The sequence below is a fragment of the Lithobates pipiens genome, unplaced genomic scaffold, assembly GCF_037356315.1.
Source record: "Lithobates pipiens isolate NorthernLeopardFrog02 unplaced genomic scaffold, aLitPip1_a1.2 Scaffold_18, whole genome shotgun sequence".
NCBI classification, from domain to species: Eukaryota; Metazoa; Chordata; class Amphibia; order Anura; family Ranidae; genus Lithobates; species Lithobates pipiens.
The window spans coordinates 74,386,996-74,414,275 of record NW_027507758.1 but is presented as its reverse complement, the minus strand read 5'-3'; the positions used below and the strand labels follow the sequence as shown (position 1 = coordinate 74,414,275).

At 42.5% G+C, this 27,280-nt stretch overlaps 1 protein-coding gene across 1 annotated transcript in view; it reads left to right on the top strand.

Annotated features, from left to right (window-relative positions):
* BPNT1 (3'(2'), 5'-bisphosphate nucleotidase 1) overlaps positions 1 to 26,725 on the top strand; it is a 42,635-nt gene extending 15,910 nt beyond the window's left edge. Inside the window, exons 2-9 of the mRNA XM_077485786.1 lie at positions 8,223 to 8,350; positions 12,659 to 12,763; positions 13,988 to 14,095; positions 17,481 to 17,529; positions 17,689 to 17,780; positions 20,794 to 20,991; positions 21,616 to 21,721; positions 26,266 to 26,725. Coding sequence (XP_077341912.1) covers positions 8,223 to 8,350; positions 12,659 to 12,763; positions 13,988 to 14,095; positions 17,481 to 17,529; positions 17,689 to 17,780; positions 20,794 to 20,991; positions 21,616 to 21,721; positions 26,266 to 26,414 — 935 coding nt within the window. The 3' untranslated portion in view covers positions 26,415 to 26,725. The remainder of the gene's footprint in view (positions 1 to 8,222; positions 8,351 to 12,658; positions 12,764 to 13,987; positions 14,096 to 17,480; positions 17,530 to 17,688; positions 17,781 to 20,793; positions 20,992 to 21,615; positions 21,722 to 26,265) is intronic.
* The last annotated feature ends 555 nt before the right edge of the window (positions 26,726 to 27,280 follow it).

The following is a 27,280-nucleotide window of genomic DNA, read 5'->3' as shown; positions in this document are numbered from 1 at the left end:
TTGAGACGAGCTTTGATGTTCTTTTTGCTCAGCAGTGGTTTTCTCCTTGGAACTCTGCCATGCAGGCCATTTTTGCCCAGTCTTCCTGATGGTGGAGGCATGAACGCTGACCTTAACTGAGGCAAGTGAGGCCTGCAGTTCCTTGGACGTTGTTGTGGGGTCTTTTGTGACCTCTTGGATGAGTCATCGCTGCGCTCTTGGGGTAATTTTGGGCGGCCGGCCACTCCTGGGAAGGTTCACCACTGTTCCATGTCTTCGCCATTTGTGGATAATGGCTCTCACTGTGGTTCGCTGGATTCCCAAAGCTTTATAACCCTTTCCAGACTGATAGATCTCAATTACTTTCTTTCTCAATTGTTCCTGAATTTCTTTGGGTCTCGGCATGATGTGTAGCTTTTGGGCTGGGTTCACACTGCTGCGGGGGGGGGGGGGATCCGGATGTGATTCGCACCGCAAATCACATCCGATCTCCGTAGCGATGCGAGTACAGCCATACAGATAGTATGGCTGAATTCGCATCGGTCCCGCAGCAAACTCGCACGGGACCCTTTTTTTGGTCCGCAACAGAATCGGATCGCATGGGGGTTCACACCATGCGATCCGATTCCTGTGCGAGTCGGCAGATCGCACTGCGATATGCGGACGGATCTGGGGGTGTCATTAACATATCATTGACACTCCCAGCCGTCCGCATAGGGCAGTGTGAACTGCCGGCGGGAGTAATGCGATGCGGGAAAACGCCACGGATTCGCGGCGTTCCCGCATCGCAGCGGTGTGAACCCGGCCTTAAGGATCTTCTGGTGGACCTTACTGTGTCAAGCAGTTCCTATTTAAGTGATGCCTTGATTGTGAACAGGTGTGGCAATAATCAGGCCTGGGTGTGGCTAGAGAAATTGAACTCAGGTGTGGACAACCACAGTTATAGTATGTTTTAACAAGGGGGGCAATCACTTTTTCACACAGGGCCATGATGGTTTGGATTTTTTTTCACCTTTAATAATAAACCCCTTCATTTACAAATTGCATTTTGTGTTTACTTGTGTTGTCCTTGACTATTGTTTAAATTGCTTTGATGTTCCGAAACACTTAAGTGTGACAAACATGCAAAGGAACAGGAAATGAGGAAGGGGGCAAACACTTTTTCACACCACTGTATATATTGTATACATACACACTGGGCGGAGTGCTCTACCAAGAATATGACGGGCATCTGAGGCCCATTGCCTATGTGAGCAGAAGTCTAATCCTTGCTGACAATTTAAAACTGTTTATTGATATTTTTTCTCTGTATTCCAAAGGGTGTTTTTTTTTGCAAATGTGACCAGCAGCGGAGGACTAGAAGCTCCTCCTGATTGTTTCCCTGCAGACAGGCTGGGAAAGAGCTGGGTCATGTGACAACTGTATATGGATTAAGAAAAAGGTACTTAGATTTTTTTTTTTTTTTTTTATTAACCACTTCAGCCCCATAAGGATTTACCCCCTTCCTGACCAGGCCACTTTTTGCGATACGGCACTGCGTCGCTTTAACTGACAATTGTGCGAACGTGCAATGTTTTTCCCCTCAAATAGAGCTTTGTTTTTGTGCTATTTAACCACTTAATAACCGGCCTATAGCCGATTAACGGCTATAGGTCGGTTTGCTATCTCTGAGAGGCCGTTAATTAACGGCCTCCCGGAGAATCGTTCGTGCGCGCCCCCTGGGGCGCGCACGCCGGAACATCCGTGCTCGCCGAGTTCACGGGACCCGGCGCAACACGGATCGCGGTAAAGGACCAATGGCAGCGGTCCTTTACCACGTGATCGCTCCGTCCAATGACGGAGCGATCACAAATGTAAACAATTCGGCTTGCCGGGTCAAGCTAAGGTCATCAGTCTCCTCTCCTCACACCGATGCAGCGTGAGAGGAGAGGAGAACATTCCAGTGAAAATAAAAAATAACCGTGAGTGCCCAGCAGTGCCCAGCAGTGCCACAACAGTGCCACAACAGTGCCAGAACAGTGCCAGAACAGTGCCAGACCAGTGCCATCTATCACCTGTGCGACCTTTGCCACCTCTGTGCCACCTCTGTGCCACCTCTGTGCCAGCAGAGCCACCCCAGTGCCACCCCAGTGCATACCAGTGCCATACCAGTGCCATACCAGTGCCACACCAGTGCCACACCAGTGCCACCTGTGCCCACCAGTGCCGCCTGTGCCCACCAGTGCCGCCTGTGCCCACCAGTGCCGCCTGTGCCCACCAGTGCCGCCTGTGCCCACCAGTGCCGCCTGTGCCCACCAGTGCCATCTGTGTGCTAATCAGTGCCACCAGAGCCACACCAGTGCCACCAAAGTCACTATAGTGCCCATCAGTGCCAACTGTGCCCATCAGTGCCAACTGTGCCCATCAGTGCCAACTGTGCCCATCAGTGCCACCTGTGCCCATCAGTGCCACCTGCGCCACTGCAGTGCCCCATCAGTGCCGCCTGTGTCCATCAGTGCCGCCTGTGTCCATCAGTGGCGCCTGTGTCCATCAGTGCCCACCTGTGCCCATCAGTGCCCACCTGGGTGTTAGCTTTCCAAAATGGGGTCACTTTGTGGGCGTTTCCATTGTCCTGGTGCTCCAGGGCCTTCATAAGTGTAATAGGTGGTTGAGGTATTAGATGTGTAATTTATGCTCCTAGAACGCCTGAAGTTGCTACTTCAATGTTGGACTTGTGTATGTGGCCAGGCTGTGTAAAAGTCTAACACATGTGGTATCACCGTACTCAGGAGGAGCAGCAGAATGTATTTTGGGGTTTCATTTGTGGAATGTATATGCCGTGTGAGAGAAATAGCCTGGTAAAATGACAATTTGGTGTGAAAAAAAATTAAAATAAAAAAAATCTTTATTTTGCAAAGAATTGTGGGAAAAAATTACAACTTCAAAAAACTAACCGTGCCACGTACTAAATACCTTGGAATGTCTACTTTCCAAAAAGGGGTCATTTGGGGGGTTTTTGTACATTACTGGCTTGTTAGGGTCTCCAGAAATGAGATAGACTGTCAGTACATCAGCTGTGATCAAATTGATACATTTTCAGTGATTGGCACCATAGCTTGTAGACCCTATAACTTTCACGCAGAATAAATAATATCCACTAATTTGGGTTATTTTTACTAAAGACATTTAGCAGTATACATTTTTGGCCAAATTTATGAAGAAAAATTACTTATTTGCAAAAAATTTTAATAGAAATGAAGAAAAATGCTTTTTTTTTACAAAATTTTCGGTATTTTTTCATTAATAGCACAAAAAATAAAAAACGCAGAGGTGATCAAATACCACCAAAAGAAAACTCTATTTGTGGGAAAAAAAGGACGAAAATTTCAGATGGGTACAGTGTTGCATGACCGAGTAATTGTCATTCAAATTGTGAGAGCACTGAAAGCTGAAAATTGGTCTGGTTATTAAGGGTGTTTAAGTGCCCAGTGGTCAAGTGGTTAAAGACCTCTGCGTTTTTTTCTTTTTTTGCGCTATAAACAAAAAAATGGCAACAATTTTGAAAAAAACGCATTATTTTGTACTTTTTGCTATAATAAATATCCCCCAAAATGTAAAAAAAAACACATTTCATCCTTTTAGGCTGATTATGTATTATTCTACATGTTTTTGGTTAAAAAAAAAAAAATCGCAATAAGTGTATATTGGTTTGCGCAAAAGGTATAGCATCTACAAAATGCCATCATCCACATACAGAAATAGAAGGAACAATGTAAATTTAAAGTGTGTGTGTGTGTGTGTGTGTGTGTGTGTGTGTGTGTGTGTGTTTTTAGTGTCACCTTAAGCCAATTTTCGCTCTTTGTCGGAAGCCGCTGTTCGGCCGATTATTTTCCACTACTAATGTGGGGAGTGTGCCAACACAGCCACCTACAAAGTTCATCAGGAGCCAGACAAAATTAAAATAGTGTGGGCATCATTGATGAAAAGACACATAAGCAATGCCACGTTGTCTATAAAAAGAAAAACATATGCAAACTGGAAGTGTTTGTATCTTGGGGCTCTGGAAGTGAAGTTTTACACCTTTAGTGCCCCGGTCTCTCTCTGTTAAAATTAAATGATTTTTTTATTTTTTATTTTTTTTTGTACATTATTGGATTATAGGAAGGCGGGTGAGACTGACAGAGTTGATGAGAGCTGCAAGAAATTCATATACTGTATAATTTACCCCACCAATGTTGATTTATTTAGGGTCAAAACTGTTAGTAGTGAAGGGATTAAACTCCTGTAGTGTGACATTTTGGTTGTCTGCATACTGTTGCAGAAATCCCTTCTCACTTCCTATCTCAGGGACGCAATAGAATGTTAGAAGAGCATTTTTCCTTTTTCTGGTGACAATTACAAAGTATTGGATTCGGGACCGTGTTTAACATTTATTGGACCCTGGGCGAACATATTCCCCCCCCCCCCCCCCAACCACTTTTAGACATATAACAAATAGCAGGAAGACTATAAATCAGTTTACTGCAGCAGATCAGGCAGCGATTAGTTGCCAGAGGTTACAGTATATCATCACTGCTCACTGACTGGTTACTAGAGGTTACAGCACCTTATTTCTGCTTGCTGATTCATTGCTTCATTACTGCACATCATTACTGCTCACTGATGTACGCACTACAGGACATTGTCAGAGACAGCAGACATAATACATATGAGACTGCATGTCTAGCACGGGAGGTGGCCAGGGACTGCGGGTCTAGCACGGGAGGTGGCCAGGGACTGTGGGTCTAGCACGGGAGGTGGCCAGGGACTGCAGTCCATAGGTCCTTCTCACCATCTAGCCAGCCAGGCTCACCACAAACTCTAAGAGGTCCAAGGGTGGGGCTCTCAGAGGTCCGGAAGCGAGGCTCTCAACGCTCCCATTACAATCTCGGCTCTAAGCCTCCGAGTATGCAGGCTGCAATGGGCAGAGTCAGAGCAGCAGTGGAGCTTATGGCCCCGCCCCCTCCATGCTGGCTGAGTAATACACAGATGTACCCCGTGCTGTCTGCAGTGTTCTCATGGGATCCCAATTTACGGGCAGCGCATGCTCAAAGGGCAGCTGCTTTTGGGCCCCACAACAATGACTGGGCCCAGGGCAGTTGCACCTATATGGCCCTGATAGGATTTGCCTTCACTTTACTGTTTCCCACTAGTTCAGAGGGTGAATTTTCCCCTGAAACATAGACAGCAATAATAACTTTAATAAGGGTCTAAGGCTACATGGACACAAGTGTTTTTAATAAGCTATAAAAATGCTGATAATAGCATTTTTGTGCCAGTTTGTCGGAGCATTTTAGAAGCATTAGCATTTTTACAGTACATGAAGGAAAAAGACAAAAAAAAAAAAAAAAAAAAACAGTTGGGAGCATTTTAGTAGCAATTAGGTGTGCTCAGCATTTCTTTTTTTTTTTTTCTTTTTTTTATTTTTTTTTTGTTATCTGTTGGAAACGCGCTCCAATAATCTGTACAAAAGCAATTGGTTTTTCTGCTCCTAGATGCTGAAGCTCAAAAATACTAATAGCCTAAAGTAATGTGCATGGACACATAGGATAACGCTATTTATTTAGCTAATAGGAGCGGGGAAAAAAATGCTAATGACCGCTTCTAGGTCTAGGAGCTTAATAAATGCTAGTTTGCTTGGAGCCTAACCCCCAAGGCTGCTGATAGGGCAGTACAACCAGCCCTGTTGTACCGGGCCCAGCCAGTGGGGGGGGGGGGGGCTGAGGAGCTTAGTAGTTAAAGAGGAAGTAAACTCTCCCACTCTGATGCTTCTTTTCATTTAGTCCATTATAATAAGTAATTATCAGACTATAGCCACTGTAATCCAGCCTAAATCGCATATTACTTAATGTTTAAAGAAACTTTATAAAACTTGTTTCCAGGGGTTAGGCAGCGCCATCTTAAGTATTGTTTTCTGAGTCCACAGTGGAGTGTATTTCCACCCTTACATTGAGCACTTCCTGTACTGTTAACCAAGCCTCCTTCTCAATCCAACGTTTCTATGGCATCCCTGCATCCCTGTTCATAGCTTACTTGTTTATTTCATAGTATTTACTTGTGCCCGATGTCTAATGTTTCCCTTTGTCAGACTTATCAGCTTCAGCTGATAAGACTGCAGTAATAGCCACGTTTAGACTGTATGCCATGTCACATGGTCACATGGTGTGTAGGAGGAAGCTCTGAGTGATTAGCAGAGTTCAGTGTTGTGCCATGGGAAGTCCTGATAAGAGATGGATAAGACAGAGAGTGTGCCGTAAATCAGGGGAGATCTGGGCATGCTCAGTGACTTCATTCTACAGAACAACAAGGATTACATTACTAATCAAGTAAGGAGATATCTACAAGCGGTGTTCATTAGGGTTTTTTATGCTGATTTACATGGGACAAAGTTGTGGGGGAGGGTTTACAACCACTTTAACTTCTAGCTAAAAAATAACAAACTAGCTAAATAACTTTTATTATCCCGCACCCATTTGATTACTAAGGTGTGTGTGTGTGTGTGTGTGTGTATGTGTGTGTATATGTATATGTGTGTATATGTATATATATATATATATATATATATATATATATATATATATATATATATATATATATATATATATATATATATATATATATATATAATTTTTAGTAATTTCCTGGGCCCCATCAGGTTAACAGAGGGGACCAGGAAACAAGAGCAGAAGAGGGACTTTTTTCCATTTTCGGGAGCAGGCATACAATCTCTCGCTGCTCTGCACAAACTAAAGTCCAGGCCGCTCACTGTATGCCTTTCCCAACAGATGGATTTTACTGTAATGTGGCTCCCCTCCCTCAGGCTGGATTCACACCTATGCATTTTTAGAGCTTTTTGCATTTTGCAGATTTGCACTACAGCCCATTTAACATGGTTTCCTATGGAACACGTTCTGTAGTGCAAAATGCAAAAAGCACTTTAAATGCATAGGTATGAATCCAGCCTGAGTAAGTGCCGCGCTGCAGCCTGAAGGAGAGACGGATCACCGATTACAGCAAGAGTAATCCCGAAGGGGGAGGTGCACAGGCAAGCAGTGCAGTCCCCTGCATACACACACTGACTATACATCACACAGGCTATTGTAGAATGTGCAGCCCACAGACTCCCCATTGGGTGCTCATGGTCATGATCATTATGATGATCACAGGACAGCAGGTGCTCTATGGCTCTGTCAGTGTACCATGCTGTTGGGTACTGACTTTCTTAATTTATGGCTGTAATGTGTGTTACGGACTATAACACAGCACAGCCGTAACAAAGGCAGCACCCAGCAGCATGTTACCTTGACAGAGCCATAGATCGCCTGCTGTGCTGTAATCATCATAATGACGATCATGAGCACATAGTAAGATGCTATTTTACACATGTGATGGGGAGGGACAGTAAAAACACATAGCCAATCTACATTTTTACCACCCCCAAAGGACTCCCTTTTGATAACCTTTCACCCAAGCTTTGCAATTGGGTCCCCCTGTCATTTTTTTTTCATGCGGACCTCATTGAAAGCTCCATGTAGGTTTACGGGAGTCCAGATATGAATTGACTTGTGTGCATTTAGATCTGCCTACCTCCCTGTCCATTCAGGTAAAAAAAAAAAAATGGAAAAGAACATATTTTTTCTATTTTTCCAAATGTAAAAGTGACAGATCAGAAGTAACCTGATGTAAATGGACACAAGTCTGTGGAGTATGCAGACACAAACTGAATGGGCAAAGATTTCAGAACACTGACATCTCTCCCATTCATCTCCAGTTATGATTGGTGGGGCGCTGTAAAGGGTTACATGCTCCTGCCACCAGTGACAGTGTAGGGCTGTGGGTGGGGTCAAGGGGGCCCCGTCAGTTAGGCTGTATGAGGCCCCATGATTTCTAAAAGCGGCCCTGGTAACCCCTCATCACTTTATCCAAAAAGAAAAAAACTTTTTCCCATTTACATACAGGTTACCGTAATCAATATATTAAATGCAGCCTTCTCAATTCACCCTACAACTGAGAAAGTCACTTTGTTTTTTCACCCCTTTCACCCATTCACCATGCATGATGTTTCTTTTCCTCCCAGGATGATCTCTCCAGAAAGACAGAACTTTTTGGTTTTCAAACTTTTCAGCAATGCCCAAGTTCTTGCAGTAAAATAGATCAATTCTTTATTAATATACCTGGTGTAGGCTCCAGTCGGAATAACCTTTTCCTTTTACATTCTCTTCTAGCTTTTACAATGTCCTCAACCACCAATGTTTTGACCAGGCTGGTGGCGAGTGCTCACTCCATAGCTGAGAAAGCTGGAACCATCGTCCGAAGTATTATGAGTGGAGGAGATCTGGGTATTGTGGAAAAGGTTATGATCAATATTTGTGTTCATTTGTATTATTATTATAATAATAATAATAATATCATTTTTTTTTTTTTTGTCAAGAATTTGGTATACGCTATACTTGTTAAAGAAGTCAGTAGATTGCCCTTCCTGCTGCTTGGTTGCCTGAACATGGCTCTGATGAGAAGTACTCATGTGAGGTCCAAACTGAAACAAACACTTTTGGTTCACGCAAATCTCAGTAGTTCCTCCTGCTGACATCCACTATTGTACAGTAGTAATTACATCACCAAAGTACCCTGTAATGGGTGGAGGTCAGAGGGACAAACCAGTGACAGTTGCAAGAAATCAACACTCCAGCAGTATTGGTTTCATAATAGACTTTAGCTGATTTCTCAGCATCCAAGCTGTGCAGGCAATTAAAAAGGCAACTATCTCCTGACTTCTTTTACAGGTATAACTTATTTTATATTCCTAAGGCTGGGTTCACACCGCTGCGGGGGGAGAACCGGATGTGATTCGCACAGCAAATCACATCCGATCTCCGTAGCACTGCGAGTTCAGCCATACAGATAGTATGGCTGAACTCGCAGCTGTCCCGCAGCAAACTCGCACAGGACCCTTTTTTGGGTCCGCAACGGAATCGGATCGCATGGGGGTTCACACCATGCGATCCGATTCCTGTGCGAGTCGGCAGATCGCACTGCGATATGCCGACGGATCTGGGGGTGTCATTAACATAACATTGACACCCCCAGCCGTCCGCATAGGGCAGTGTGAACTGCCGGCGGGAGGTGAGCGATGCGGGAAAACGCCGCGGATTCGCGGCGTTCCCGCATCGCAATAGTGTGAACCTAGCCTAAAGCCCAACTGCAGTCAAAAATGTAATTAAAATAGTTTGATGTTCTCCAGTTGCAGTTCAAATTTTTGGGCATTTTTTGATACAATTCTAGCACTGCATTTGCATTTTCTCATTTTTTGGATATAATTCTAGCACTAGAAAAGAAAGGGAGAGTGGAAGTTGTAGTTTAGGCCTATGTATTTGAAATTAATAGCAAATACAAATAAATAGCAAGTTAAAAGTCCATATGTGATAAATCCCAACACCAAATTGTGATGCTCAAAATCGGATTCCTAGTTCCAAGTGCTCAAGAGATGGGTGGCCACTCACCAGAGATCTATGACCCCTTTTTACAGGAAAGTCAAGCAGCGCTTCTGGAATACCAATTGATTCCACTGACAGCATAGTTCAGCTCCACTGGCCCCTCGAGATGAAACCTAGGATGGGGAAAAAATTACTCCACAATAGACATAGAGGAAGGTCTCATAGTGTAGTATTTTTAATAGATAAAGGCAAATAACAACAAATGGTGATTACACTCGCATGTTACAGTATCGATCCAGGCACCAGGTGTAATCAGCATGTGCAAGCCGACTAGTCCCTAAAGGGATACGTGAAGTCGGCGTCTCTCCTAATGCCAAGCCAATATAGGATATGGGATCAGAACCTGGAATGGCGGCTTCTCTGCTCCGACATTTTTCCCTGTATTAGCCACTACAGGGAGTGATGCCACACCACTTCTAGCTTGCTTAAAAGTGAATGGGAAGGGTGCTATTGGTGGGACTCCTCCAAAATGGAGTAGAAGACAAAAAATGTAATGCAAAACACATTAAAAACATTGCAAATTGATAAAATATCATAGCTAAGAGCCGGTTCACACTGCGGGCGATGCGAGGCGAGGCGACACGACTCGCCTCGCTCTCGCAAGTCGCCCCCGTTCTGTACAATGGAACCGTTCTGAGAGGAGCGACTCGAGTCGCTCCGACTCAGAAAAAAGGTTCCTGTACTACTTTTGGGCGACCTCGGGGCGACTTGCATTGACTTCTATACAGAAGTCATTTGCAAGTCGCCGCCGAGGCCGCTGCAGGTCGCGGCGAGGCAAGTCGGAGTCGTCTCGCCTCGCCTGCTGTGTGAACCGGCCCTAAAGCACATAAAGAAAATGTTGACATGATAAAAAAAATATATAATAAACAGGAACCATGTAAACTGACACTATCTAGTGGCCAGGCATAGTAAATGTGGAACCTAAATGCGTGCAACTAAGCCTATAATGGAAAATATATATAATACAGAGCAACGCCATCTAGTGGCCAATATCTAAAAAGGCCTGAAAAAACATGTATACATGGCCAAAACTGATATAAATTGGAAAAAATAAATTCTATAAAAAAATATATAATTTATAAAATTAAATTTATGTGTACAAGCTAGATGAACTAGCAAAAAAGAATGAATAAGGAGAAGAAAATCCAGAAAGAGTCACCCCATATAAAAAGATTTTAAAAGAAAAATTCTACACTCCACCCACCAAAAATGTGATGGATGGCCCATAGTAGAACAGTCCTCAATAGTCAGTCAAAAAACACATTAGGTCAATATTAATATTCAACCCCCTAGGCTGTAAAGATTTGGAGTCTAAATCCATTGTGTCTGCATTTGGGACACCTTCTTTGCCATGCCTATACCTCTCCAGTGCTGGGGAGGGGTCTTTATTGTGTACCAACCTAAAGTGGTTGGACACACTATGGTACTTAAACCCTTTTTTTGATGTTCTACAGCATATCAAACAATGATGTTATAGAAAAAAAGCCAACATGTTTCAGAACACGCAAGCCCTGAAGAAGCAGATATAGATATAAACTGCAAAACAACATATTGGCTTTTTTATATATAACATCATTGTTCACTATGCTGTAGATATATCCTTGTTTTTGTCAACAGGGGGTTGATGTATCACCCTCTTTGGTGTGCATGGTAGCCAATTAGCTTCCAACCTCAGTTAGGGTTTGGCAATAAAACCTGGAAGTTGATTGGTTTCTATGCAGAAGGGAGCCTGATTTTGCACTCTCCAGCTTTAGCAAATAAACCTCTGTGTTATTTGCTACTTGTTTTATTTTTCAATTAGTAAAGATATTTTATTTAACCTTTACTCATCCTCTCCTAATTCTAGCGCTACTTTCTACAGTTTATCTTTATTTTTCTTTCATCGTATAATTTTTTTTATATAATTTTTTTTTTTTTTTTTTTTTTAGTATTTAAAAATGTTGTGTGTTTTTTTTTTTTTTTTTTTTCTCACTGATCTATACGCAGCACAAGTTTACACACCTGTGTGTACAGGTCTGTTAAAACAATGGGCTGCATTTAGATCAGTAAAAAAATAAATAGGGTTGACTGTCTAAAAACATGGCATTTTTAGGTGGCCACAATAAAAATAATAATTTTTTATACAGGATTTATACAGCGCCAACAGTTTGCACAGTGCTTTACAACATGAGGGCAGACAGTAAAGTCACAAAACAATTCAATACAGAACGATTCAGAGGTCCTTGCTCATTAGAGCTTACAATCTAGGAGGGAGGGTCAAGTGATACACAGGGTAGTAGCTGTGGGGGATGAACTGATGGAGAAAATAAAAGTACATTTGTTAGGGAGGGGCAGAATAGGCTTCTCTCTGAAGAGGGTTTTTAGGGATCATTTAAAAGCAAACAGAGCAGGAGATAGTTGGACAGATTGGGGTAGAGAGGTCCATAGGAGAGGCTCGGGAAAAATACTTGAGGCAGGCATGGGAGGAGATCTTGGGAGAAACGAGCATGATGATTTAGGTTGGTATTTTGAGACAAGAATAAAGCAGAAGCAGTGCACTCTGCACTCCTGTGACCCGTTTTTAGCAGACAGCAGGCCGAAGTCGGCTGATGTCACAGAGCCACTGCAGTCTCAGGCAAGATCGCAATAATGAAGTCTGGATCTGGCCACATGCCTGGTCTTTCACCCATCTAAGTGAGCTGCTGAGAGCCTGAGTCGAATATAATATCCATGGGAGATTGTGGATAAATATTACTATTACTGGTAAATTTTAAGTAACCACCTTCTCATTGTCCATTAAACAGCTGTTCATCATTTTTCTCAGTCACCCTGTGCCCCTAAAGAACACACTTCTACATAGACATAGGAGGTACATGGGGAGCTGAAACAAAGGTTTTCCAACCTCTCCAAGGGATTCTGGGTTCCATTGGGCCCCCCGCCCCAAGTGACTCCCGTCACAGTCAGCAATGGAGGCCTTCATATTTCTTTCATGGGAAGTTCCTTCCTTTAGGAAAGTGCTTGATCTAAAGACAATTTAGCCACGTTAAGTGGGGTGGATAAGGGAAGTCTAAAGCATTACGTTTGTCTTCCTTGTCCCAGTCCTCTTCCAGCATAGTAAAATTTGTTCCTCCTTTTAAATAAAATGATGATAATTGAATATTTGTCTTATCTGACATTTTTGTCTCTAGACTGGAGCAAATGACTTGCAGACTGCGGCTGACCGTCTGGTTCAACAAAGTATATGTTCCTCTCTTGCAAGAAAATTCCCACAGCTAACCATCATCGGCGAAGAGGTACTCATTATTATACTTATGGAAAAATTTACATGGCATGTCAACCAGTACTGCAGATCTTAACCATCTCAATATCACACACTTTTACCCCTTCCTGCCCAGGCCAACTTTCAACTTTTAGCGGTCATGCAACACTGTACCAATATGACATGTTTACCATTATTTTATTTATTTTTTGAGATTTCTTTTGGTGGTATTTAACCTTCACTGGGTTTTTTTATTTTTTGCTAAACAAAAAAAAGACTAATATTTTGAAAAAAATGTTTTTTTTTTGTTTCTGTAAAATTGTGCACATGAGTAATTTTTCTTCTTCACTGATTGTCGCTGATGAGGCTGCACTGATGAGCACTGATAAGCTGCACTGATGGGGCTGCACTGATAATCAGGGCACTGATGATCAGTGCCCTGATTATCATTGTAAATGTGCCTGTCGCAGGAAAGCCAGTTATCAGTTTTCCTTTCCTCAGACAGAGACAGCGCTGTGGTAAGGAAATGCTGATAACTGGCATTTGTTTGTGACACCACTTACCACAGAACACTGCCACCAGGGGGCGCGCAGCATGGCAAGAATGGGAGGCCCTCATATGAGGTCTTGTCAGAAAAAGAGCAGCCCCGTCTGAGTTGCTGTACAGGCTTCAGATTACTAGCCAAGTGCAAGCACATGTTGAGAAAATTTTGGATCGTGCAAAATTAGGTTCAGCTGTGCATAGAAACCAATCAGCTTCCAGGTTCTTTTGTCAAAGCTTAAGGGTCGGTTCACACTAGGACGACTTGTCAGGCGACTTAACCGCCTGACAAGTAGCGTCCTGTTCTGTACAATCGAACCGTTCTAATCGGAGCGACACAAGTCGCTCCAACTTAGAAAAAGGTTCCTGTACGACTTTGGGGGTGACTTGAGGCAACTTGCATTGACTTCTATACAGAAGTCGTTTTGCAAGTCGCCGCAGCGGTCGCGTCTGGGTCGCCTGAGGCAGTCGCGCTGTAAGTCGTGCTGCCTCAGTGTGAACCGGACCTAATTGAACAAGCTGAAGTAAGAAGCTGATTGGCTACCATGCGCAGCTGCACCAGATTTTGCGATCTCCAGTTTTAGTAAATCAACTCCTAGTTTTCTATGTGACCTACAATACATAAGAAAAAAAGTCATTACCACACAATCGCTCATCCTATACAAATATCTGTATATAATTCAGTAATATTTGTTGTTAAATCACCCTATTATCACAGGATTTGCCCCCTACCGATACTGAAGAGTCACTTATAGAAACCGGGGAATTTGCAGAAATTCTCAAGACCACTTTCCCAGCTCAGTACAGCAGCATTAAAGAGGAAGAGGTAAGCACAAGCTTGGGCCTGAGTATACTTTTTTGGGCAGTCATAGTTTTTTTTTTTTTTTTTTTTTTTTTTTTTTTACTGGCAGTGATCAGGGCATTGCATCTGCTTTTATTTCCTTCTGGATTATATTGTTTTCATTAATAGATAAAATGTTTAAGCTTCTTGTAATGAAAGCCTGAACATGTGATTGTTGTTCTTATGCTTGTGGAGGCCCAGCCATATGAGACTTTAACTTGTACAAGAGCATCTACAGTGTATTCCTCAACTACGTTGGATAACATTGTGGGTACAGCTCAGTGATGGCTGGTGCTCAATATGTATATATTTTTTTAGGGTGGGGGGCTGCAAACAAACCCCCTCCCGTGTCTGCACTCACCTAGACACATGATGAGAAAGGTCAATACACAGAGGTTAAGTTAGGATGACAGTACAGTCGGTCAGTATACACACAGAGGGAGAAGCCACCATTGACAGTAAAACAGGATAGGGCACTGAAGAATGCACAGAGGGGTAGGGCACCAAAAACAGTACAGTCAGTGGGTGTGGGTACAGACAGGTGGGTGCACACTGTGGGTGCCATGATAAAGTTACGGGGTCAGTCACACAGGGTACACTGGGTGACATGTGGCGGCCGTCAGCACTCCTCTAGTGCCGTGTGTACTGCTCTCCTGTTGGGGCCACTCTCAGTGAGCGCTGCACTGCCTACCTGGTACACCCGGACTAAGTCTGGTTGTTGCAGTCATCCGGCTCACTCAATCCCTCCTGCTCTCCGCTGTCCAGCGACAATGGTCTGGGTGGGAAGCGAGTGCAGTGAGAAAACCTGTGTACTGCTGTGCCTGTGAGCGGCTCACCAGACTACTTTTCCCGGCATGCACCATTTTTCCATCCTCCTCAGCCACCAATTGCAGCGGGGTTGAAGTGTAGACACAGATTGGACTGTTGTGCCCTATGGCCAGTCCAGGCCTGCACCACATCCATGGCCGCGGGATCCTGAGCTTCTCCTCCGAGCTAATCCAGTGTTAAGATTTTCCTCCTGTACTGATTGGGCGGGAGGAAGAGCTAAAAAACAATAGCAAATATTGATTCGCTAATGTCACAAGTGGGTGGGTTCACTACACCCCAAACCCAACCTTTTTGAAGCCAATTAGAGCCTCAAGCTCTAATCATGTGCTTCCAAAAAAAAAAAAGTTAATAGAAACCCATGAGTCTAGCACCCCGCGTGAAAATTAGGGAGGCTGTACCCCTTATGGTCCAGCTGCTGCTGGTACAGCTTCAAGTGGGTGTTATGTCATAATGTAGAGTATAAGATTTCCTATCATTTGAGCCCAGTCTTGCCACAAAGAGTTAATCCAGCTCTGAGCAATCCTATTTTATTGTTCAGTGAGATAAATCTTGACAAACAGAGAAAATCTTTGTCAAATCCTCCCCTTGCTGTGAGTGACAGGTGATTTACATATCTCGTGCACTAGCCTAAGAGACATGCATTATTTTTTAATTCCCTCCCACTCCTTTCTTCTGCTGCTCTGCAAGGATTGGATGTTCCCCACCTCAGCATAATTGGGCATTCTGAAGTCATGTGGTTACTTTCCTGTCTTTTCACTGGATGTTAGAGATCATAGCAGAAGTTCAGTGTAAGAAATACACAGGACAATGTGCATATTGAAAAGGGGAGTGTAGAGGTGGGCGGGGAGTCTACTGACATCACGACTCCACCTACTGAGCTCCAGGCAACAGACCCACCCACAGAATCTGCAGTTTTTTTTCGGGGATCAAAACAGACAGAGGAGAGACATTTTACAGGTAAAGATACATGCAGGAGGCATGTATATCCTTACAGATAACCCCTGTGGCAGTAGTTTAGAAAGGATGACATTGGGTTTACATCCACTTTAATGATGGAAATGATGGTGTTTGAATATAATGCATAGTGATTTTAAAAATATTTCATATTTAATATTTTGTGTTTGTCCTTCGAGCCAGCAGATGGCGCTTTAGGCTCCTGTTAACATGTTTCTCAAACAGTTTTTCCTTCTGTCAAAATTAACTTTTTTTTCACAGAACTCAATCGCTCAAGCTGAAATTTGCACATAAAGGTTAAGGACTTCTCCCTTTTCGAGCAGCTCGGGCTAAAATTTTAGTGAGAGCCAGCCCTTCTGAATGGGGATAGCTGCTGAGTTGTTTGTTGTGCATTAAATGTTTTTGTGTACTTGTACTGTAGTAAAAACAAAATAAATATAATGGCCAAAAGAAATTACCCCAAACTATTGTAGTTTACCATTAATTAAATGTACCGCAGTAGCATTTCTTGACCTGGGGAACATTTTAATAGTTGTTGGGGTTTTTTTTTTTTTTTTTTTTTTTTTTTTTTTAGCCACTTATAGTAAAGTGCTTTTAAAAGCATGAAACATTCAAATTGAAAATGTTGCATTTAAAATAGATGTATTATTTTTTTTTTTTTTTCTTGAATTATACTTGCCTAGTTAGTCAGCAGCAGTTGCTTGTAGAATATGCATTTTAAATATGCAAATTGTGAAAGTTGCTATTTGTATATCGACTTCAACTGTTAAGGCCCGTACACACCATAGAACTTTTGTGCAAAGTACAAACACACATGCTCAGAACCAATGCAAAAGATCAGACAACAATACAGAAGTTGACCAAAGGTGGCACTGGAGTAATTGAACCTCCTCTTTTGAAGTGTCTACAGTACGTTGAAACGTCACTACGTTTGTTGCCTAAAAAGTTTGATTGTGTGTATGCAATACAAAACTTAGGGCCAACGCCCTTTGTACAAAAGTCCACGGGAAAGTTTGCACAAAGTCCGATGGTGTGTATGGGGCTTAAGGCAGACTGCACTGGTGGGGCCACATTGCAGAATAGTACTGAGCTGATGGCAACACCTATAGCTCACCTAATATCCTCTGAATTACCAGCAGGGTTACTTTACCCCAGGGGTGGCGGTGGAAACATCACTGAACAGAATCTTGAGTAAAACAGGGCGCTTGGAAGAATGTACTTTGATGCTCAGTTCACACTACTGTGATGCAATTTTGAGGCAATTGTCAGTGTGATTATGTAGTGCGACTTTGCTGAGACTTTGGATGTGGTTTAGCATATTCTTTGGGGCCAGATTGCTCAGAAATCACACTAAAGTGGCAAAGGAACCTTTTACAAAATGGCACCTCAGTTGCCTTGATGTAAACCATTGAAAATAATGTGTTTTCCCTTGTCATTCGATTCTGTGCAAATGAAATTGCATGAGAATGTCACCAGTGTGAGCCAGCACTTAGGACTAGCAATCCAGGAGTCACGCACTCCTGACATTAGTTTGAGATGAGATTCCTTTAGGAAAATATGACTAGATCTATTATTTCCTGTTTTTCAGTTGGTGGTGTGGGTGGATCCCTTGGATGGCACTAAAGAATACACTGAAGGTTTGTCCATTTTCTGTTTGTTGCTACAGCCTTGGCAAAAATAAATTGCATTCAAAGTGTAAGGGTGACTGCAATGAACCTTCTAGCAGGAAGTGTGCTGCTGTTTTTAATATTCAGACTATATATACCAATTTTGTATTTATTATTTTTTGTCTCTAGGTCTTCTGGACCATGTCACTGTTCTAATTGGGATAGCATATGAAGGAAAAGCAATTGCTGGAGTGATAAATCAGCCCTACTATAATTACCAGGTAAGTGTTACTTCATTTTTAACATTTTACATGAGACCTTTTTTAAGTAAATGGCGTTTTTAACTTTCAGAAAATTTGTACCCCTATAAACATTTTTCATTATAGGCGGCTAGTAGAGAGGTGCCATATTTAAATTTTAAAGGTTGAGTCACACGCATGTGTGTTTTAATGTATTGTTGCAAGACAGCCCATTCATTTTGACCACCATTTTATTTGATTTTATTCTTTTGTGGTTCACATCTAAACATTGTGGTGCTTGTAAACCCATAGGCATGCTGGTAAAGCGTTTTGGGGTTCCATTCAAAAGAAAAATAAATGACACTACAGTTGGTTTTGTACATTATGTTATGTTATCTTATGTTATAATGAATGGTAAAACACACACTTTACTGCATTTTGCCACAACACAATAAATGAGGTGCCAGGTGGGTTCTATCTGACTTGCTTCAGCTTCTAATACACACTGTTAGAAGCTAACGGTGTGCAGTCAAATCCAGAGCAATTTCAGTACAGGAGAGAAACCTGTACAAGTGGACAAGACTGAAGTAAGGCTGGAGTTTTAATTTTAAGAATTCCATTCAACTCATTTCTATGGCAATACACAGTGAGATGTGCAAAATGCAGGACCTCTTCCCAAAATGCCTCAAGTACCATTAAGTCAATACATGTTAACTTGCTGCTGTGTACATTGTGAAATGCATTAGACCCCTTTCACACTGGGGCACTAAAAATAGCATCTGCAAAGCGCCCTTAAAGAGCTGCTCCTTACACTGGAGCGGTGCGCTGGCAGGACGGTAATAAAAGTCCTGCTAGCAGCATCTTTGGAGCGGTGAAGGAGCGGTGTGTACAGTGTACGGTTTGACGGTTTTAACCCTTTCTCGGCTGCTAGTTGCCGAATACCACCGCTAAAACAATGGTAAATCGGCGCTAAAAATAGCACTGTTTTACTGCCGGCACCCACACCACCCCAGTGTGAAAGGGGCCTTAAAGTGTGCTTATTATAAAGGCGCTCTTATTTCCTTTCTCCTTTTTATTATTTTATGTTTGATTTTTCTGATTTATCTTTGATTTATCTTTTCTATTGATGATACTCTGGGACATGCAAACAGTGGTTTGCTTTTCCCCCTTCCCCTTTTCCCCCTTCCCCTTTTCCCCCTTCCCCTTTTCCCCCTTCCCCTTTTCCCCCTTCCCCTTTTCCCTTTTCCCTTTTCCCCCTTCCCCTTTTCCCCCTTCCCCATCCTCTGTTACTTTCCCACTGTGAAGTGGCCATTTCACACATTGCCTATCATATGTCGTTAATTTAGACTGATTCGCAACTGGTCCCTAGTGGAACAAGCTTGAGATCTTCAGTTCTTTTACTAATGATCATCATCTCTTTATTTTCACTGTTAATTTTGCTGGAACTCTTGTCTGAGAGTATTTAATGCTGAGATTTTCCTGCCTGATGACAAGATGCATCTCTGTTGGCCTTTTGAAGGAAGTATATTTCCGTCAGTGACTTGAGCATTTGTTTGCAATATTCTATTGATGTACAATACAGTATTTTGTTTCTTCAATAAAAGTTATTGGAATATAAAGTATCCCTTATGGGGGAAAAAAAAAGAAAACCAAGAAGTAGGTTTGGCAGGAAGCTTATGGTCTCAGTGGGAAGGCCTATATCTGCTATCTTGTGTTCAGTTTTTGGTGTACTATAAAAGTCAAAACTTAAAGTGGTTGGAAAGGCAGAAGTTTTTTTTATTTTTTTATCTTAATGCATTCTGTGCATTAAGATAAAAAGCCTTCTGTGTGCAGCAACCTCCGCCCCCCTGCCCCCTCTTTAAAACTTACCTGAGGTTTATCTAGATCCTGCGATGTTGCATGAGAGACACAGCTGTCCGGGTAAGGAAAAACATTTTGTGTATAGATATAAAAACACATTATAAATACTTTAAGAAGTAATCGCATTCCCTCTGTTCCTTCTGTTCTCAGCTGCATAAGAGCTGGGGGAGGAGGAGCAGCAGCACACTAAACTTTCCAGTGAATGTCTGAGCAGAGAAGGGTGTGTCAGGACAAGTCTGATCATTGGAGGAGAGTGAAGGCTGAGTTCCCAGCAAAGCTAGAGAACTGATCCCAGTGTGTTCTCCTGTGTGGTCAGTTTTTAATAGGAAAGCAGATGGACTGGGACTGGCAGGGAGGCCAAGGATTTCACACAAAGGAAGCATTACAAAGAGAACATGATATTTTTTCATACAAGTGCATGGTACAGCAGGCACAAATCCAGAATATGAAATGCTGGGGTAACAAACATATTTTAAGGCTTGTTTTTTGCTTAGGGTACCAGGAAAAAGCACTTTTACTCACTTTATCCCCTTTTTTTGTTTGTTTTGTTTTTGTTTCCATTCCATGTTGTGGATGAACCCGCAGCATCCTCACTTGCAATGCAGGATTGTTGATCCTCCATTGTATATATTGTTACACCTGTCACTGCTGGCCAGAGCTCTAAAAAGAAGGGGACCGATCACGTGGAAGGAGGAGCCTGCGGAAGATGAATGAATGAAAAAAAGTGTTTGGAACTGGTGCCATAGGCAAAAAACAAGTGTTTAACCCCTGCAGTGTGGGGGGAGCCCCAATTACTTTATTTTTCCCGAGTTCAGCTTGAATTAACAGGGTACATATGGCAAGAAAAAATAAACAATCAAAGTTCCAATCCTTTCCCCACCCTTTCTAAGGCTAGAACATGGTTTGGCTGGAGTTCCACTTAAACCACCATAAAGCTTTTGAGTTTGACATCTGATGATGAGTGATCAGTTATCAGTTGTGTGCATGGTGCTCGCTCAGGCAATTCTTGTACATAGAAAAACATTTGTTTCTCAGGCTGATAAGACATATGTGAAAACCATGCCATGTGTTACACTTTTCATATGTTTGTTTCTTGTGTTTCCTATAGATTTGACATTAGTAACTTTTACATTGCTATACTAAAATTACTTTTTTTTTTTTTTTTTTTATCTGACTATTTTTTACTGTATTACAGGCTGGTGACAACACCGTGCTGGGAAGGACTATTTGGGGTGTCCTGGGTCTTGGGGCTTTTGGGTTTCAGCTGAAAGAGGTCCCAGAAGGACAACACATTGTTACTACTACCCGGTCTCACAGCAGCAAACTGGTGAACGACTGTATTGACGCCATAAACCCTGATAAGGTTGTACGTGTGGGTGGTGCAGGGAATAAGGTAATTATCCTAGCTAATTAGCTTTATAAGTACATCTAAACCTGCTGCTTCTCTGAAAAGTTATCCAAATTTGGCGATTGACAGGCAATGAGGAGGTGATGTGACACCTACACTTTTAACCCCATTTTTTTCTGAACAAATACTCCGCAAATGTGTGCAATGCTTGCCTTTTATGGCGCTTCCGCATTTGCTTGAATGGGTGGCATTCGGTGGGCTTGCCCCCTGCTGATCACAACATGTTGGGTACTTTTTCCTGGAGACGCACATAACCTAGCCTAGAACAGTTTTTATAACAATTAGACTTTGTTCAAAAAGCAGTGCAAAGATAAAAACCATGTGTAAACATAGCAACCAATCCGAAATCATCTCTCAGCTGATACTACTACCATATTCTGAAATCTGATTGGTTTCTAGGCGATAATATGAAGCTTGTAGGAAAGGGTGTCATTATACACGTGTGCCTCAGGAAATGTAATCTCTGATTTATGGTTCTATGCAAAGGATGGGACAGGAACAGAAGTCTTATAGGTTAACAGAAATGTGGCTTTGCTTTGTCCCAGTTTTTATAAATAATTCCCACCATGACTGCATTGGACTAACCTATTACATTTTATTCCTTTTCAGATCATTCAGTTAATTGAAGGGCAGGCTTCGGCCTATGTATTTGCCAGTCCTGGATGTAAGAAATGGGACACATGTGCTCCTGAGGCTATCCTGCATGCAGTTGGAGGTGAGTAACCCTGAATGCAGTACTGATCTTCCTCTCTTCTGCTAACAAGTTTCCTGGAATGAAAACTACACACTAGTAGTTTTTTGTTAAGTAGGTTATAGTCACAAGAACAAGGCTATTTACCATCCTTGTATTGTAGACTGTTGAGGGTAAGTTCCCACATTTTTATGGCATTCTTTTTTAATTAAAAGCTGCTTGAAAATTGGTTGAAATTGCTAGAAAATGTATCTTAATGACCAACATAGAAAGGTACTGACAAGTGTAAATGATAATATGCAAAGTACATATCCCCTGGTACACAGTAGGTAATCCTCTTTATATTCAGTGTAATCATAGTAAGCTGAAATCTACAGCAATGCTATGATAGGTTTCTATACATATTAGTATCATAACGTTGGCATTCTGCATTAGAGACCAGTGGCTTATATTGCAGACCAACCCTCTATACCATATTATTACTGTGAGCCCCCAGAAATCTTAATCACCATTAGCTTATACAGCACCCCTATAAATAGCAATTAACAATGATGTTCGGTTGTTAGTGACAGTAAAATCAAGCTTGGGTAGGTGCACATTAACAAGTGTTCAGAAAGGATGCCATGTTAATTGTTTGTTAAAGGATAAGTTCACCTTTTTAACAAAAATAAAAAATAAATGCAAATTTTTTGCAGGTAAACAAAATGTGCATTTATTTATCATTTTGGGAGCCTTTAAAACATTGCATCCACGATCAGCAGATTTGTAAATGTATTGGCTACCTCTACCGAGGAAGCCCATACATTCTGACAGGAAGACTTGCTGAACTACCAGCAGATCTTCACCTGATAGATCCCTGGCGGCTAATGCATCCTCAACAACGTGACTGCTCCTTCTTCTTTTTTTTTTTTTTCGCAGGTTCGCCACACTTACTCGCGTCTTGACTATATTCTGATCATGCATAAAGATCTATCCTGACTGGTGTCTACTAGTATAGATGTAATTTCCCTCTCAGACCATGTGCTGGTTCACGTGATGCTTCTCTTGGGCCCAGTGACACAGATCCCTCCATCCTGGAGACTGAATGAGGCCCTGCTTTAAACGGAGGAGATTTGCGCTGAGTTGTTGGCTGCCTACTTCTCTTTGAATGGAGCCTTGATTGACAATCCGCTGGTTGTCTGGGAGGCACATAAGCTGGTTATACGGGGTACATTGAACACTATAGGGGCTCGTCCAAACTGTGTAGCTTAGACTGCTGTCATAAAGATAGCCTTGCACATTCCATGTACCAGGAGCTACTTGGAGTCCATCAGGAGCCCTGCTCTCTTCTCTTCTGTTTCACAAAACGAAGTAAAAACTGGCATGGGCACATCGTACTATGTATGAATAATCAAATAAACCAGGTCCCCGTACTAAAACCTACATTTCTCACATTGTTGACTCTTCTGGCCAAAAGCTAACTACCTCTTCTGCAATGGCGTTTAGATCCTTCCTTCTATGAGGGTCTTTACAACCTTGCCCCCCCCCCCCCCCCACTTCCTTGGGCTAAAATTCAGATGCAAACTCGCTCATATCTTGCCTCCTTTGGTATGCTGTCGCTTCCAGCTGGGGTTCGGGACGAGTTAGAATGGGCCAACACGACTCCTAGCTCCTCAACTGTGATGGGTTCCTCCAAGCTGAAAAGGGCCCCCGGCCCAGATGGCTTTACTCCGGCTTACTACAAAGACTTTATCCACCCCCTTGGTCTCGGCTTTAAACTCCATCACGGAGGGGCAGTCCTTTCCAAAGGACACCCTTAGGGCATATATCTCCCTTATTCGAAAGGATGAGAAGGACCTCTTGTGATGTGGGAACTATAGCCCGATTGCTCTCTTGAGTACGGACTTTAAATTATTTACCAAATTTCTTCCTAATGGGTTGCTCCCTCATATCCCAGGTCTTAATCACAAAGATCAGGCAGGGTTTGTACCCCTCCGAGAGCCTTGGGATAAAACAATTTGGATGGTGAACCTAATCAATACAGCCAGGACATCGAAACTGCCCCTTCTCTTGCTATCCACGGACGCAGAGAAAGCCCTCGACCGGGTGAATTGCACATTCATGCGGGCCACTCTAGAACACACCAGTCTCAGATCTTCCATGCTGAGCTGGATTCTATCCCTTTATTCCAACTCCTCAGCCGCAGTCAAAGTCAATGAGACAAGATCTGACTTTTTTAGCATCCACAATGGCACAAGGCAAGGTTGTCCCTTATCTCCCCTGATCTTCATACTCTCCTTAGAGCCCTTTTTGTGCACGATAAGGGCAGACCCTGGCATTGTTGGATATCGAAAGGCGTCAGGGGTCACATAAAGTGGCCGCTTTTGCAGACGATCTGATTTTCTTCCTTACAGAGCCACTTACTTCTCTTCTGAAATGACTCCAGTCTTTACAGGATTATGGCTCTCTCTCCTTCCAAATTAACTTGTCCAAATTATCTGTTCTGAACATCACGATAGACGATGTAATGGCCTCATCCTTGTGATCTTCTCTCTCTGTGGTGGGACAGCTGCCTCCATCCATTATATGGGAGTCAACATTACGCCTGACCCCTCTGCTCTCTATTCGGCCAACTTTGCTCCTCTGCTCCTCCATCTTAAAACTAATTTACTTCACTGGTATTCACTCACCTTGCCCTGGTTTGGGCTCTGTAATGCTCTTAAAATGATCATGCTGCCTAAGGTGTTATATCTGTTGCAGGCGTTGCCAATCCGCCTTCCCCTGATATTTTTTAAGGGGGTGAGCTCTGTTCAGGCAATTTGTATGGTTCCACCGGAGACTTCCACTCCTTCATCTTCCGAAGCATCGGGAAGAGTTGTTCTCCCAGACGTATATGGGCTTATTACCAAGTTGGAACTTTGGACATTGCCATCCTATGGATGAGGTCCTGAGGAATGCTAAGTACTGTACCTGAAATATCATGAGATTGGGCATCAGCATAGCACAGAGTAGTGCAGTGCTTCTAATGAGACTTTGGGATTTCACCCTAACTTATGCTCTGCAGATGGTAGCCCAAGGGTGAGCTAAGTATATTTATGAAGTGTTTTTCCCTACAAGTGTGTGTTTGTGTTTTTTGTTTTTGTTTTTCTCTGTACATTTTATGTTCTTATTTACTAAGGGGGGGGGGGGGGGTCATTTAGTTTGTCTAGACCTGCTATCTGAATGGAATCTAAGGCTGGCCATAGTTTATGCAGTTTTCCTTCCTTCAACAATGGGTTGAAAGAAAGACATTTGCTTGAATACAATAGCCCAGTGGGAGGGATTTCTTCCCACTGCACTATTGTATTCTGACCGCAAGGGGTTGCCTCGCTGTCGGAATACAATGATCAACCAGCCTGCCCATAGATGGATGGAAATTCAGTCGGTTCCTGCTGAACTGGCCAAAATATTGATGTTTCTGTAGCCAGCTTAAGACGTATATAAACTGGTTTCATTTAAATATGTACTTTTTTTTTTTTTTTTTTTTCCTGAAAGAAAACCATATTCACAGTTAGAATTTTGTTAATTTAAAAGAAAAAAAAATGTACTTCCTCCTTCCTTCAAATTTTTCTCATCGCTGCAGTTGAAAACATACATCGATTTGATACCACTAACCATTAGACAATTGAACAAATATTCTCTTCAAGGAAATGTTCTAATGAAAATTCTACTGGTGTATGGCCATCTTAACCTCTTGGCATTGAGAGTATGCAGATATGCAGCCTCCTGGTGGTTGGGCCTTGATGCCGGAAGCTGCATATTTGCTTACCTAAATGTAAACAAACCTTTGTCGAGGGCATGCTTGCTTCCGGCTCCTAACAGAAAGCTCCAGATCACTACTTGCAACGGGGAGCTTTCCAAACGTGACCACTCTGACAGCCAATCACGGTGGTTACATGATCATAAACCCTGCCTCAGACCCTTTAAGGTGTTTCTGATGCTGGAAGGCAGGGTGGGGTTTATGATCATGTGACCACCGTGATTGGCTGTCCAGAGCGGTCACATGATCAGAACGCTCCCGGTCGCAAGGAGTTAACTTTAAACTGGCCTTACATTAATCGGGTGTATGGGAGAATACTCCCTGCTGCGCTATTGTATTCTGGCAGTGGGGGACTCCTCCGCTGTAAGAATACACTGATCAGTGCTGTAGCTGGTTGGCTGCAGTACTGATCGAACAAAATTTTTTTGGTAAGATCTCTGTGCTGAGTTCCTGGGTCTACACACCTGCTGCACCCATTATGAGGGGTTCCCAACTTTTCCTGCTGAATTTTTGTTTTATATTATGTAGCACGTAATGGGACGCTATGGAACACATAAAGGTAGATGAGATCACCTAAAACTCACAGGTGGACAGGAGTGGAGAATTATGAGAGGGAGCTTTCACTGTTGGAGTATCCAAATCATATAGCCAGCCATGGGCTGACTCAGCCCACCAGACTCCACATATATTTAATATTTTTTTTTTGCTCGGCCTGTTTAATTAAAACTGAGTTTAAGCAATCGGTTTATTAACCAACTACTGTTTTTTTGTTTTTTAATCTCTTTTACAGGCAAACTCACTGATATCCACGGGAACCCATTTCAGTATCACAAGGATGTGAAGCATATGAACTCTGCCGGAGTTCTTGCAGCTCTGCGCAATTATGACTTTTACTTGTCTCGAGTTCCCGAATCTGTGAAACAAGCGCTGGTCCCATGACTATGATGTACCTGGAAGACTTGGACGGAGGTGCAGATGCACTACCAACCAAAGTGGTTATTCATCTCCAAGTGACTTTATTTCACAAAACAGTAATGAATAGACCACAGACTTTGTGACAGCAGCCGCAACTCTGATTAGTTTAACGAGCTATGATTATTTTTTTTATAATTTTTTTTTTTTTTTTTTTTTATGTTTTATAAATTCTCTCAAGGGATCACTTAAATATGGTAAAAAAAAATTGTGCTGTGACTTTATATTGCTGGAAATGTTTGTTTTTATGGTGAGTGAAGTAAGGATAGATGATTGCCGCTGTTTTCTTAATGTTAATTTTTAACCATTCGCTTACTGGGCACTTAAACCCCCCTCCTGCCCAGACCAATTTTCAGCTTTCATCGCTGTCACACTTTGAATGATAATTGCGCGGTCATGCAAGGCTGTACCCAAATTAAATTTTTATCTTTTTTTTTTTTTTTTTTTCACACAAATAGGGCTTTCTTTTGGTGGTATTTAATCACCACTGGGGTTTTTATTTTTTGCTAAACAAACAAAAAAAAAGGAAAATGAAAAAAAAATTAAATAAATCATGTTTCATAGTTTGTTATAATATTTTGCAAACTGGTAATTTTTCTCCTCCGTTGATATGCGCTGATGAGGCGGCAGTGATGGGTACTAATAGGCTGCACTGATGGGGACAGATAAAGTGGCACTGATGGGCCCTGATAGGCTGGCACTGTGGGCACTGGTTGGTGGCGCTGGTATATGGCACTGTTGTGCATTGGTAGGTGGCCACAGAGGAGCTGGTGGGCTGCTCTCCATTATCGGGACTGATGTTCCTCTGACAGCCAACGGTGATCATCATTTTT